At 43.4% G+C, this 15,129-nt stretch overlaps 1 protein-coding gene across 4 annotated transcripts; it reads right to left on the bottom strand.

The window, feature by feature from the left end:
- Positions 1-371: 371 nt before the first annotated feature.
- LOC133040502 (low affinity immunoglobulin gamma Fc region receptor III-A-like) lies at positions 372-11,232 on the bottom strand. Of its 4 annotated transcripts, none has more exons than XM_061120271.1 (7): positions 11,088-11,232; positions 10,084-10,104; positions 9,322-9,579; positions 6,470-6,727; positions 5,663-5,710; positions 1,631-1,820; positions 372-1,538 (listed from the first exon to the last, which is right to left on the bottom strand). In XM_061120271.1, exons 1-6 carry the CDS (start codon positions 11,125-11,127, stop codon positions 1,642-1,644), a joined length of 804 nt encoding a protein of 267 aa, XP_060976254.1. In that variant the 5' UTR covers positions 11,128-11,232; the 3' UTR covers positions 372-1,538; positions 1,631-1,641. The 4 variants fall into 4 exon arrangements, with proteins under 4 accessions (XP_060976254.1, XP_060976255.1, XP_060976256.1 ...); XM_061120272.1 differs by having other exon boundaries at positions 9,322-9,576; XM_061120273.1 differs by lacking the exon at positions 5,663-5,710 and having other exon boundaries at positions 11,088-11,231.
- Between the last annotated feature and the right edge of the window lie 3,897 nt (positions 11,233-15,129).

The raw sequence follows: 15,129 nt of genomic DNA, 5'->3' as shown, positions 1-15,129 counted from the left end.
AATGTGAGTTGAATGTTTAACGTTTCCAAATGCCCTTGTCTCATGTCCAAATCTGATATCCCTATACTTCTAATATTCTTATACCAAACCTGAATTGTTGGCTTGGCATAAAGCTCATAGTTGACCTACTTCCTTCCTAGCTCTACCTTTTCTTACCTGCCCCATGCTCTAAAACCACCTCTAATTCCCATTCATCCTCCTATCCCAGAACACCTGGAAAAGTTCCCCTTTGCCCAGTTGTTCCAGCAAGATTTGGTGAATTAGCAAGTTGACTAATTCATATGAATTGTGGTGAGGTGGTTGCTGAGAGGAGAGGGATTTCTCATTTACTAATCTCTGATAAGATTTTAGACAATGGGAGGACAAAAGGATTCCATCATTCATGTTTTATTATCATGGTTTTTCCATCTTCTATCTAACAATAACATTCAGAATCTTGTAAAATGCCTTACCGGAATCAAGAAATGTTCAGTTTAAAGCTTCTAAAACACAAAGAGACATAGCTAAATCTTTCTTCCATAAGCAATGATTGACTTCACCTCTACTCCATTATTATTGACATGCTGAAGGATTTCAAAGTTCATGATTTAATTCAGTAGAGTTTAGTACATTTAATAGTGATTATCCAACATTTGTTTAAGGGTGATGTGAATAAAGCTGAATTAGATACTGAAGTGAAAATTCTGGTTTTATATGCCCCTTCTCTCTAATTCTCAGTATAAAAGCATCCTTATCTCCTGCCGACTCCTTCCTGTGCAGCTGTGGTTGACTTTTTCTTGTAATGCTTTCTCAGTTTAGACACTTATATATCTTTGTTCACTGGGCTTAATTTGGGACAGCAATGTTCCTTCCAATGAGTTTATTCTGTGCTTTCTTTTGCAAATCCTCCAACCCCTAACCCCCTTCCTGGACCATTTTCTACTTATGACATTGAGAGGGTTTATCATTGTATACTCACAGACTCACATTGTATACTTTTGACAGGGGCTCCCCTGGAAAACTCAATCCTTTCTCACTTCTGTGATTTTCTTTTACTTCCACCATGGTTCATGTTCTAGGAAGACAGCCCAGGTGGGGGTCCTGTCTAGTCTATCCTGGACTACCCTGCTCTTTACTAGCCACCCTCTTCATTGGTTGTGCTCTCTTCCCTAGACCCCCAAATGTACCCACAGTCTATCTAGAAGGAGTTTTAGGGTGCTTTGAAGGCAGCTAGTCTGCAGCAACAGATGTAGACCACCATCCAGCTGCCTCTCCACCACGAATTCTCGTATTTACATATCCATTTATTTAAGCACAGTCTTCATACATCAGGGGTAATCTTTGAGAGTCTGTATTGTTGTTCTCTTGGGATAGAATGGTTGGAATACAGAAAGCATCCAAGTAGCTCTGAGACTTCTATTTCTGGTAATGCAGATATTTTCTGGTCCTTCACTGTTGGCACTTTCTTTCCATAGGAGACTAGAAGAAACAGAACTGGGTGAAGGATCCTCAAATCCCTAGAGTCTGAAGTGTAATTTTCCTGCTGCTTCCAGAGATGCCTGTTGGGAGATGATAAGGCTGTGAAATTAGAAAGAGGTTCATAGATGCTGCTTTTGTCACTCCCATGGGATGGGGATGCTGCTTTTATTACCTTCATTTGTCCTAAAGGCCCTTGCTCCATGTGACTTTGCCATCCCTCCATTCCTCTGAGTTTCGAAGGTCTCTCTGAACAGAAAAATACAGCCCCGTGTCCACTGCAAATAGGAGTCCCATCACCAGACAGAAAGTGATTTGGTGCCAAGGTGGAAAGAATGATGAGACGGTTTGTAAAATTTCTCCACCTGAGCAGAGGGATGAGAAAAAATGACATTTGTTAAATGGAATAAACAGTGAGGTCATCAATGTAAAGTCTTTCTGACACCTGCTAAGAAACAGATTCTATGGATTGTGAGGGAGTCTGGAAGAAAGCCATAGCTTCCTCCTACCAGTTTTGGATTCTAGTGCTTCTTGAGCAATAGTGTTTTCATGTTTGATGGAGGTATTTGTAGCCGGGTTTTGCGTGAGATCATCAACCCTGAATATTCATTGGAAGGACTGATGCTGAAGCTGAAGCTCTAATACTTTGGCCATCTGATGCGAAGAACTGAATCATTGGAAAAGACCCTGAGGCTGGGAAAGATTGAGGGCAGGAGGAGAAGGAGGCGACAGAGGATGAGATGTCTAACTCAATAGATGTAAGTCTGAGCAAACTCTGGGAGATAGTTAAGGACAGGGAAGCCTGGCATGCTGTCTATGGGGCTGCAAAGAGTCAGACATAACTTAGCGACTGTACAACAGCAATGAGAGATATCAAAGTTTAAGTTGTGAGAACACTATTTCTTAATTCATTAACTTTCTCTTGTGTCTCAAAACTATACTCATTGTATTCATCCCAGTCAAGGAAATCTAAAAAAAAAAAAAAAAAAAAAAAACCCAACACACACACACACACAAAGTGAGCCATTGAAATCTACTACTTATCCTACTTATCGTCAGAAAATATTTCTTTATCAAGGCTCACTAACTAAGAGTCCAAGATGGAAAGAGGTAGAATTTGTTGGTTCTCAACCTCTTAGCCATTAAGATTGTTTTAAAGTCATTCCTTGCTGTTGGCTATAAGGTAGTAAGATTAGAGTAGAATTTTAGTCTCAATTTTTAAAATGTTAATTTTGATATAATTTTGAGCTTAAAAAATGGTTGCCAGTAAAGTACAAATAACTCAGATATATTCTTTACTTAGATTTACTAATTGTTTGCAATTTGCCCCCATTTTCTTTATTATTTGCTTTCTCTTTTCCTAGCTATTTGAGAGTATTTACTTTCCATTTAAATTGTGATGAAGTTATTTTTATGCAAACTATGGCATTGTTTTGTTAGAATCTCAGATGTGTGTCTATCTTGCTGTCTTATTACATATTAATTGCTTACAGTGCATTGTTGTTCAGTCACTCAGTCGTGTCCAAATCTTGGTGACCTCATGGACTGCAGCATGCCAGGCTTAACTGTCCTCCACTATCTCTCAGAGTTTGCTCAAACTCATGTCCGTTTAGTCAATGATGCCATCCAACCATCTCATCCTCTGTTGCCCCCTTCTCTTCCTGCCCTCAATCTTTCCCAGTATCAGGGTTTTTATCCCAGTCTGATTCCAGGTGGAAGTTTTGGGAAATTAGGAAGTCCAGGAGCACCATGGCAGGGCATCTCTGACCCTGGAGGATGGTGCTATGGAAACTGGAGATGTTTTCTAAGTGATTTGGAAAGTGGAATTCAATATCAGTTAAGTTCAGCTGCTCAGTCATGTCTGACTCTTTGGGACCCAAGGAGTACAGCACACAAGGCTTCCCTGTCCATCACCAACTCCCAGAGCTTGCTCAAACTCATGTCCATTGAGTCGGTGATGCCATCCACCCATCTCATCCTCTGTTGTCCCTTCTTCTTCTGCTTCAATCTTTCCCAGCATCAGGGTCTTTTACAATGAGTCAGTTCTTCACATCAGGTGGCCAAAGTATTGGAGTTTCAACTTCAGCATCAGTCCGTCTAGTGAATATTCAGGACTGATTACCTTTAGGATTGACTGTCCTTGCTGTCCAAGGGACTCTCAAGAGTCTTTTCCAACAACACAGCTCAAAAGCATTAATGCTTAGGTGCTCAGCTTTCTTTATGGTCCAAATCTCACATCTATACACCACTATTGGGAAAACCATACCTTTGACTAGACAGACCTTTGTCAGTAAAGTAATGTCTCTGCTTTTTAATATGCTGTCTAGGTTGGTCATAGCTTTTCTTCGAAGAAGCAAGTGTCTTTTAATTTCATGGCTGCAGTCACCATCTGCAGTGATTTTGCAGCCCAAGAAAATTAAGTTTGTCACTGTTTCCATTGTTTCCCCATTTATTTGCCATGAAGTGATGGGACCAGATGCCATGATCTTAGTTTTTTGAATGTCGAGTTTAAAGCCAGCTTTTTCACTCTTGTCTTTCACCTTCATCAAGAGGCTCTTTAGTTCCTCCTTGCTTTCTGCCATAAAGCTGATGTCATCTGTATATCTGAGGTTATTGTTATTCCTCCTGGCAACCTTGATTCCAGCTTGTGCTTCATCCAGTCCAGCATTTCGCATGATGTACTCTGCATATAAGTTAAATAAGCAGGGTGACAATACAGCCTTGACGTACTCCTTTTGAAATTTGGAACCAGTCCATTGCTCCATGTCTGGTTCTAGCTGTTGCTTCTTGACCTGTATACAGATTTCTCAGGAAGCAGGTCAGGTGGTCTTGTATTCCCATCTCTTTAAGAATTTTCCACAGTTTGTTGTGATCCACACTGTCAAAGGCTTTGGCGTAGTGAATAAAGCAGAAGTAGATGTTTTTCTGGAATTCTCTTGCTTTTTCGATGATCCAATGGATGTTGGCAATTTGATCTCTGGTTCCTCAGCCTTTTCTAAATCCAACTTGAACATCTAGAAGTTCTTGGTTTATGCACTTTTGAAGCCTATCTTGGAGAATTTTGAGCATTACTTTGCTAGTGTGTGAGATGAATGCAATTGTGCTGCAGTTTGAACATTCTTTGGCATTGCCTTTCTTTGGGCTTGGAATGAAAACTGACCTTTTCTGATCCTGTGGCCACTGCTGAGTTTTCCAAATTTGCTGGCATATTGAGTGCAGCACTCTCAGAGCATCATCTTCCAGGATTTGAAATAGCTCAACTGGAATTCCATCCCCTCCACTAGCTTTGTTCTTAGTGATGTTTCCTAAGGCCCACTTGACTTCACACTCCAGGATATCTGGCTCTAGGTAAGTGATCAAACATTGTGATTATCTGGGTCATGAAGATCTTTTTTTGTATAGTTCTTCTATGTATTCTTGCCACCTCTTCTTAATATCTTCTGCTTCTGTTAGGTCCTTTCCATTTCTGTCCTTTATTGTGCCCATCTTTGCATGAAATATTCCCTTGGTACCTCTAATTTTCTTGATGAGATCTCTAGTCTTTCCCGTTCTATTGTTTTCCTCTATTTCTTCGCATTGATTGCTGAGGAAGCCTTTCTTATCTCTCCTTGCTATTCTTTGGAACTCTGTATTCAGGTGAATATATCTTTCCTTTTGTCCTTTGCCTTTCACTTCTCTTCTTTTGTCAGCTATTTGTAAGGCCTCCTCAGACAACCGTTTTGTCTTTTTGCATTTCTTCTTTTTGGGTATGGTTTTGATCATTTCCTCTTGTATGATGTTACAAACCTCCAACCATAGTTCTTCAGGCACTCTGTCTATCAGATCTAATCCCTTGAATCTATTTGTCAATTACACTGTATAATCATAAGACATTTGATTTAGGTCATACCTGAATGGTACAGTGGTTTTCCTACTTCAATTTAAGTCTGAATTTTGCAATAAGAAGTTCATGATCTGAGCCATAGTCAGCTTCTGGTCTTGACAAGAAGACAGACTGTCTTGTTTTTGCTGACTGTATAGAGCTTCTCCATCTTTGGCTGTAAAGACTAAAATCAATCTGATTTTGGTATTGACCATCTGGTGATGTCCATGTGTAGAGTCATCTCTTGTTTTGTTGGAAGAGGGTGTTTGCTATGATCAGTGCGTTCTTATGACAAAACTGTTAGTCTTTGCCCTGCTTCATTTTGTACTCCAAGAACAAACTTACCTGTTACTCCAGGTATCTCTTGACCTCCTACTTTTGCATTCCAGTTCCCTATGATGAAAAGGACATCTTTTTTAATGTTAGTTTTAGAAGATCTTGTAGGTCTTTATAGAACCTTTCAACTTCAGTTTCTTCGGCAATAGTGATTGGGGCATAGACTTGGATTGCTCTTTTTGTCTTGGAAATGAACTGAGATCATTCTGTCACTTTTGATATTACAGAAAACTTCAGAATTACAGAAAACTTCATCTGTAGAGTTACTATTACCAATCTCTTAATGTTGTTTTGAAGGGTTACTATGATCATCAGATTAAGTGCATGTAATGAAGCATTCAGCACAGTGTCCAGCATACTGAAAGATGCCCAACAAATGTCAGCTTGTTTTTGTTACAGAAGTGGAAATTGAGGTTTAAGAGACTAACTGGCCACAGTCATGTGGTTAATCAGCAGCAGAGCCAGAGCACAGGTTCTGGGACTTTCTGTGAGAAAGTTAGGGGTTACTGCCAGCTGGACTCTTGGCTAAGAGTTGAGGCTTGGGAGAGAAAGGGGATCAGGACCAGGTTAAAAAGGGCCAGTGCGATAGAGACATACAAGAGTGTGGATATGGTTTGAATGAGGTAAGTTAGGACAGGCATATTTATGAGGGAGGAAATGTGGCCTTTGCACCTGCTGTCATGTTTCGGAGTGAATGACACTTATAAAGAAGTCTGTGGAATTGTCAGCAATTTCCTCCCAACTCATCTTCCCAGTGTGAATGCAAGGTTCCCAGCACAGGGGTCTCTGGGCCCTTTAGGGCTGCACATGTCTTACCTTGAACAACAGTGATCTGCACAGACTCCGAAGACTCGTTTTTTGTCCCGATAATCCCCCTGCAGAAGTAGGAACCACTGTGTTCAAGTTTTGCTTCTGGAATGCGGAAGTCAGAATTCTGATGAAAATACTTCTTGCCTCTGCCATTCTGGAAATACTGGACCTTTACTACAGGAGTTTTCTTCCAGCTGTGACACTTCAGCTCAATGGGCTCTCCCGCATTTACCACCCGTTGAGTGGGCTGGAGCAATAGCCAGCCTGGAAAACACAAAGAGAACACAGGCCCAGGAGGCCTCAGCATCCAGCACAGAGCTCTTCCGAAGGGGATGCTCACCACCCAGGTCCTGAGGGATAATGGAACTCCAGACTGGGCCCCATCCTTATATAACTTTCTTTGGGAAAAAGACAGCTGGACTCTAGATGAGAACTAAAGTCAATCCAAGATCTTTTGTCTAATGGGAGAGAGGGACAGACACACACATGATCAAAGCATAAAGTTAGAGCAGAGGGACTAAGTGATGAGGCAGGTGAGAAGCAAGCTGCTGCACCTGTAAAGTCTACACTTGAATTTGCTATGGAAGGTGATAAGGGGTCATTGTAAGTTCTAGATCAAAGAGTAAAAATCATATTAGAAAATAAGGAAAGGTAGATAGACTTTAGAAGGAATAGACAGTTTTAGGATTTTGCAAGACTGTTGCAACCAGTCAGGAAGAAGGTTACTAAGTATCCGCAGGAGTGGCTACAGAAATTGTGAAGGAAAACTCATTGTAAAAGTCGGGGAGAGGAGAGAAAAGCATGCTTGGTAGTGCTGATGGTAACTGCTAATTTCAGGGGCCACAGTGTTTTAGAAAGACCATTTCATTACAGAGCACAGCCTTCAAGATGGAAAAAGTTAATCATCAAAACAACTCTTTTCACAACTGCCTTGCCAAGTAACCAGATTTCACACACACAGAGAACTTGAAGTCATGGTCAGGAAGTTGGCCTGAATAATTTAAAATGATACTGCAGAGAAATTTTAAAATGACATGAGAAAACATTTATCAGAGAACGTTAAGTTAAAAAGAATATAAAACGTATGTATGCTCATAAAAAAAGAAAGAACATGTACTTAAATATTAACAGGGGGTTATGTATGTAATCAGTATATATATAGATACACACACACATATATACATAATGTATGTTGTACATACACACATACGTACACACGCGCACACACATATATAGTTTGGTTTCTTTGAGGGGAGAACGTTCTTATTCCATTCTGGCTGTCATGGACTCAGTGAATGTTCATTTATACATTAGTTAAACAAATATCTTATTGAGAACTTACTAAGTCATGTTATGCAGATTGGGGACACCCAGATGACTAAGGCACATCAAAGAACCTGTGGTCTGGACATAGAAACACATACACTCAGAAATAATTATAATACAAGTTGATAAGTGCTACCACAGGCTAAGAACAAAGGACTGCATGACCAAAGAGAATGCACCAAAAAAATTCAGCCCAAAGAAAGTCAGCAAGGCTTCTCAGGGAAGGAGATGAGTGAAGTGGGTCCAAAATAATGAGCAGGAGTTTGCCTGGTAAAGTTAATGCTCTTGGTCAGAGTTTAAAACTGTTTACGTTAGTTAGATTTCTAAAGTCAGTTTCTAGAGCCAAGTTTAAGACAAACTAACAACTCCCAGACTTGAGGTTTCTCTTGCTTCCTGTTGGTAATTTCCCATTTTATTTGGTCACAGGTGGCCATCTCTTGGGGTTCCCAGGTGGCACTAGTGGCAAAGAACCTGCCTGCCAAAGCAGGAGACGTTAGAGATGTGGCTTAGATCCCCGGGTGGGGAAGATCCCCTGGAGGAGGACATGGCCATCCACTCCAGTGTTCTTGCCTGGAGAATCCCATGGACAGAGGAGCCCGGCAGGCTACAGTCCATGGGGACACAGAGTCAGACATGACTGAAGCAACTTGGCACACATGCGCGGCCATCTCTCACCTAGCTAGATGATAGACATTCCTCTCAGTAGCTCTATAGATCGAGAGCTAAGTCAACTGAGTAACACAGTCAGGTGTAGGAGCCCCGAAAATCAGCTTCAGAGACCCAAGTCCATGGAATTTTGTTGCAGGTCCACCTCCATTAAACCCACCTTTCCCTCCAGGCTTGTTCCACTCACATACATTATGGAGAAGGGGTAGCCATGCAAATAGAGTCAAGCTTACAGGTACCAGGCTATGTGATGTGATTTCAGGGACACCAGGAGAGATCTCTGCCTCAACATACTTCTCCTTGCATCTAATGCATGGATTTCGTTAAGACACAAAGACTTTCATTCCATGATGAATGTGCAGGCTGAACATGTATCTGTCTCTATTCGGAGAGATTTCACATTGCCAAATTTAGGCTGAAGTGTATGAGTGTAATGTTGATGGGAAGAGGAGATAGATATGATGTTAGTAGGGGTGGCTTGTGGGGTAGCTTAGAGAATGTGGAGATTGTGCCTGAGGATGAGGAGATTGAGGTCCTAAAGTGGATTCATTAATTTATTCGATAACAATTATAGAGCATTGATGTCATGCCCTGACCATCAGATGACACCATTCATGCTGTATATATTCATATTCTATGTGAATGTAGATTCCTGGAATTGTGCAGTGCAGCAGCCCTGTACCTAGTGTATGCCAGGCTTTGACATTTTATCTAAGGCTTACCTGTAGCTAGGACTACAATTCTGATGTAATTCAATAGACTACAGATCATCTCATCTTAGTTTTAACCCCCGGGAACATTATTTTTTTCAGGGCCTCTTTTTTATCCTTTATTGTTCAGTTCTCTTTTCCCCTTTTCCCACTCACCTACATGGACTTCTAGCTTCACCGGGTCGCTGGGTGCAGAGAGGCCTGTCTGACACTTGTACTCGCCGCTGTCCTCAACCTGGGCATCTGCGATGAAGTAGCTGGAGGTCTGTTTTGAGGTGAGAGTCCCATTGTGCCACCACTTTGTGGAATTGTCTTCAACAGGGTAGGCTCCCTTGCACATCAGAGTCACACTATCGTTCTTGAGCACTCGGTCCCACTGAGGGTCTAAGCGCACCACAGCCTTTGAGAGATCTGCTGAAGTGTTAAGAGAATGTAGATAAGGGCAGAGAAGTGAGCAGGCTCTATACTGGCATTCCCAGGGAGGCTCAAAACCCATTGCAAACTGACAGTTGGCAATTCAGCCTTAGTATTGGACTCAGTCTGAGCATCTTGACTTGGAGAGACTTGGCCTCCTCCTTGGTAGGGCCAAGCCCCACTGTACTGGGGGAATTGCCCCTGCCAAGAATCTGCCTGCAATGCAAGAGACCTGGTTTCAATCCCTGGATCAGGAAGATCCTCTGAAGAAGGAAATGGCAATCCACTCCAATATTTCACCTGGAGAATCCCATGGACAGAGGAGCCTGGAAGGCTACAGTCCCTGGGGTTGCAAGTCAGACACGATTTAGCGACTAAACCACCACCACCACCAACTCCATGTCAGCAGTTTCTTGTTCAAAGAACATTTCCTAACAGTACCCTGCGGCTATTACACATTTACATGCCTCACTTGATCAATCCAAATCCATGAAGCAAACTCACCAGCTCGTGTGTCAGCTGAAACTGTAGGAAAAAAAGAATGAAACAAATATTGATCAGCAGCAGAGAACAGGGTGACCGGAGCGTGGTATTTAATCTCCCCTTTCCACCTCTGCCTTTGGAGGCCAGTGTTCCCAAGAACCAACATAAAGATAGTGGGGACTTCCCTGGTGGTCCAGTGGCTAAGAATCCACCTGCCAGTAAAGGGGACACGGGTTCAATCCCTGGTGCCAGAAGTAAGATCCCACATACTGCAGAGCAACCAGAGCTCATGTTCTAGTGCCCATAAGCCACAACTACTGAAGCCTGCACACCCTAGAGCCTGCGCTCCACAACAAGGGAGACCACGGCAACAAGAAGCTAGAGACACACACACACACACACACAAAGCAATGAAGAGCCTGAGCACCACAGTGAAGGCCCAATACAGCTGTTAAATAAACAAACCAGTAAAGATATCTTAAAAAAAAGATAAATACAGTAGGGAACGCTCCCATTGCCTGCCTTCTGGTTTCCAGTGTCTGTACCTCCTAATCTGGTGTCTGCCCAAATCCCTGTTTTCAATACCCTTCCTCCTTGGTCCCTGTTCAGACCCCCAAATTAAGGGCACAGGTTGAATATCTCTGAATCAAGCCATAGAAACTATCTCCACCCAAGTCCTCTGGAAAAGATAGAAATGAAAAGACTGAGAGAGGAGCATCAGAAAGTGAGAATGGGAGACAGACCTTAGGGACCACCTGGTCCATACTTGTCAGTTTATAGCCAGAGAAGCTGAGACCTAGAGGAGTGAAGTGACGGAGACGTGTCCTCCCCTTTCACCTCCTGATTATGCCCATTTCCCATATCTCTACCCCCTGAAGCTGTGTCCTAGGAGCGAAACCAAGGTCTATAGTCATGGTAAGGGGTTCTGTCCTTGGTTAAGGGTCTCATTCCTTGCCTGAAAAGAGATGCCTGTTCTGCCCAGAGCATCCTGTGCTCTGCCCTCAGGCCAAGTGACTCTGACTTACCTAGAAGCAGCAAAGCTGCTGGTGGGAGCAGCTGCCACATGCTGTGTGTTTGAGTGGGCAAGTCACCACAGATGGGAACCCTCAAGAGACCTAGCTGACTTGAAGAGAGGAAGTAAACAGCCTTTCTCCCCACCCCTAACCTATTACTCACCAGTTTTCATTTCTGGGAACTTCATCTAATTCCTGAATATAAATGCAGACGAGTGAGCCCATTTCTTGGTTTAGGACCCACCAGTGCCTTGTTCGAGACAATAGGAGCCTGGGAATGAGACTCAAGAAGGAGAACACTTCCTGAGGGGGGTCTCTTGTTCTATCTCAAAACTTCTCACTCTCCTGCTTGGCCCAGACCCATCTCCAAGCAGCCAGGGCCTGACTACAGAAAGAAAAACAGAAAGTAAAGTCACTCAGTCACGGCCGACTCTTTGCGACCCTGTGGACTGTAGCCTACCAGATTTCTTTGTCCATGGGAATTTCTAGGCAAAAGTACTGGAGTGGGTTGCCATTTCCTTCTCCACGGGATCTTCCTGACCCAGGGATTGAAGCCGGGTCTCCTCTATTGCAGGCAGACGCTTTACTGTCTGAGCAACCAGCAGCTACCCACAGAAAGGAGTCATTTAAGTCTTCAGATCATTAGAAGTGTTCTTCACCCCAATATTATCTGCAGCAATATTTTCTTTTAAAATTGGAGATGTGTATACCTCTGGGATCTGTAAACTGCAGGAACTACTAACTGAGTGGGAATTTGATCGTAAGATTTGAATCCTCTATTAAAAGAAACAGGCAGTGGGAGAAATGGGCTCTGGGAGGAGGAGATACCACCAAAAAGTTGGAAGGAATGAAGAGAAGATGGAAAGGCGGAAAAGGAAGCAGGGTGAGGTGAGAATAAGGGTAACGCTTCTCCCCAGTGTTACTAGGGCTGTAATGGGCCGCAGTATCTCAGGTTAGCTTGGACCCCTCAGGGACCCACTGGGGCCTTTGCTGATCTGTGAGCCAGCTCCTTACTGGAAAAAGTAGAGGTGCAGTGGTTAGGAAGTGGTAAAGTTGTTAACCTCTTTTCCTCCTTTCTTGACATTGCTCTGCCAAAGTTACACACCCGTACACTCTCCCACTCTCACCCCTATCTGCTCTCACATCAGTCTAGTTCTCACACAGAAAATCAAATGGCTCTGCTTGGCCATTTCAGGCCCCCACCAGGTTTCTGGACATCTAGGGCAGGTCTTGCTTGGAAAAGCCCAAGAAGTGAGCAGCAGACAGAAGTGGGCCAGTGATATTTGGCAGGGGTAGCGTGGAATCAGAGGCTGGCACAAGTGGCCACTGCTTCGGACACACGCCCCTTTTCACTCCGGAGTCATATAGAAACTGCTTCACAGGTTCTGATTTCTCTGGAGCAGAGTTAATCTGTCCTCTTCTATTATCATCTGCCCTGCCCCCAACATGCTCCTACAGCAGCCCCTCCCCCACAGGCACTTGGATTAAATGTCTGATTAGGATGGACGGTGGAAACGAATGGAGCAGCCATTAGTGTTCCCTCTCGTGTGATTTCATTTGTATCTTCCAAAATCCAGACTTGTATTTGAAATCTTCAGGCTCCATGCTACAGCACTGTGGTGGCTTATCTGGGAAGCCTAAAACCGAGAGGCTTCCAGGCTTTCTGTGGCTTCAAGGTGAAAGGTGGTTACCTCTCAATGCTCTCTGTTGTTCTTTGTTCCCTGAAGCGGCTTTCTGCCACATACGTGGCAGAAAAAGTGAATGCCAGGCATTCACTTTAGTTTTCCTCCTTTGAAGTTTTATTTTCTTCTTGCCTCATTTCTGTCTGTGGCCATCAGTTGGAGGGAGGAATTGTCAGCTGTCGAGAGGATAGGCTAGACTGGAAGGAGAGGAGGGAGAACAGGAGGACCCCAAAAGAGTGGGAACCATTCTGCAGGTTTTCTTGAACAGTCCTCCAACCGACTATGGTTGGGGTGGTAAGGACTGACCTTGCAGTAAATGCAACTTTTAAAAAGAAGGACAGATGGTCTTGGTATTATCTTATACTGGAGTGTTTGTCTCTGTGCTTGCTTTTTCTTTTCTCCCTCATCTTTTTCTTTACTCCTTCCGTTCTTCTCTTCCTTCATGTTGAAATGGCAGGCACAGCACAAGGTTCTGAGATTACAGAGGTCCTCAATTATCATCCCCTGGGACTTGTAGTTTCTTCTGGCTTGGAAAACTCCATGGACAGAGGAGGCTGGCAGGCTGTAGTCCATGGGGTTGCAAAGAGTCAGACATGACTGAGTGAATGATCATGGCAGGGGAAGACTACCCACATAAGCACGTGAAGTGCTTCAGGAACTTTGAAAAGATTTGTGAAATTCTGTGTATCCACAGAGAGGGCAGTGGCTGATTCTGGGGGAGGAGCCCACATGGAAGAGAGAACACCTTTACGGGATCACAAAAGGTAATCGTGTGTTTAGCAGGAAGGCTTTTGAGGGAAATGGGCATTTCAGGCAACAGCAGCATCATGAGCCAAGACTGTAAGTGAAATAGGCTGGCATGTTTACAGAGTTGAGTATAGTTCCAGAGGATTTGTGAATACAACAAAAGAGAAGCACCAGCTTTTAAAGGTCTAAGAGGGCTGGGTTTCAGATGAGCATGGGATGGAATTCCAATTCCACTGCTTTAACTTTCTCGGTCTCAGTTTCCATATCTCTAAAATGGGGCTAACAAAAATGGTACCAACCCTAAGGAGTTGTTGTGAAGTTTAAATGAAATAACACATACAAAGTTGTTGGTTCCATATCTAGATACGCACCTGTTGATGACTCCCAGAAGTGGAACACGAGAGGCTGAGGCCGTCCCCGTCTTCTGACATGAGTTGTGACACTCACATCCCCGCAGTTCTGGGGTGCTTGTGCTCCCCCTTTGTAGCACTCATCACACTGTGGATGGTAAGGTCTTTGAGGGCAGAGAATCTGTTCCTCTTGTTCATCATTGTATCCCCAGCATACAATACAGTGCCTTGAGTAGGCTCCTGCTTAGTTGCTTAGTCATGTCTGACTCTTTGCAACCCATGGACTGTAAGCCCCCAGTCTCCTCTGTCCCATGGGATTTCCCAGGTAAGAATACTGGAGTGGGTTTCCATTTCCTTCTCCAGGGGATCTTCCTGACCCAGGGATTGAACCCATGTCTCTTGCATCTCTTGCATTGCAGGCAGCTTCTTTACTGTCTCAGCCACCAGGGAAGCCCCCAAAAGCCATATGTATGTGTGTGAGTGCTTGGTTGTGTCCGACTTTTTGTGCCCCACGGACTGTAGCCTTCCAGGCTCCTCTGTCCATGAGATTTCCCAGGCAAAAATACTGGAGTGGGTTTCCATTTCCTTCTCCAGGGGATCTTCCTGACTCAGGGATCAAACCCACATCTCTTGACTCTCCTGCGTTAGCAGGCAGGCTCTTTACCAGTTGAGTAACCAGGGAAACCCTTGAATAGACAAGGCACTCAATTAATGTTTATTAGGTGATCATAAAAGACTTTGTATGCCATGGTGAAAAATTTGGACTTTCTTGAACTGTTATCATGGTAGTTTTTACAAAACATAAAACTGATCTTCAAAGTTTTAAGCTGGGGAATGACATAGTCCAAGAAATAGGTTGGAGGGGAAAGAGATTGAAAACGGAGGAAAATCTTGGATAGTTATTTTAACAGTTGAGTTGAGAGATGGGAGATTCTCTGTTAAAGAAGTGAAAATGCAACAGAAGCCTTTAGGAGAGATGTTAAGAAGGTGGACTGGACAGCATTTGGATGAATGAACAGCAATGAGGAATGGTTTAGAAGGAGGGACTAGGTGATGCTCAGCCTTCTTATTTGGGTTATCAGGAGGATGGTAACACATTTCTTGGGCATAAGAAATAGAGGAATGAGAGCAGGCTTTGCGAGAGAGAGATAATGATCTCAGCTTTTGACACTGAGTTGGAGATTGGTGGTGATTTTAGGTGAAGATGTCAAGTAGGCAGTTGGATATGTGGCTCTGGAACTCAGAAGGGTCTGGACAAAACATTTAGGAGGCATC

Source organism: Dama dama, chromosome 20, assembly GCF_033118175.1.
Source record: "Dama dama isolate Ldn47 chromosome 20, ASM3311817v1, whole genome shotgun sequence".
NCBI lineage: Eukaryota > Metazoa > Chordata > Mammalia > Artiodactyla > Cervidae > Dama > Dama dama.
The sequence above is the reverse complement of the archived record's forward strand: the minus strand, read 5'-3'. Positions and strand labels throughout refer to the sequence as shown.

Coding starts and splice junctions, on each gene's coding strand:
- LOC133040502 (XM_061120271.1), bottom strand. CDS start 11,127: ATGTGGCAGCTGCTCCCACCAGCAGCTTTGCTGCTTCTAG. Junction 9,580..10,083: donor TTCAGCTGACACACGAGCTG/GTGAGTTTGCTT, acceptor TTAACACTTCAG/CAGATCTCTCAAAGGCTGTG. Junction 1,821..5,662: donor AGAGATACCTGGAGTAACAG/GTAAGTTTGTTC, acceptor CCCTCTGCTCAG/GTGGAGAAATTTTACAAACC.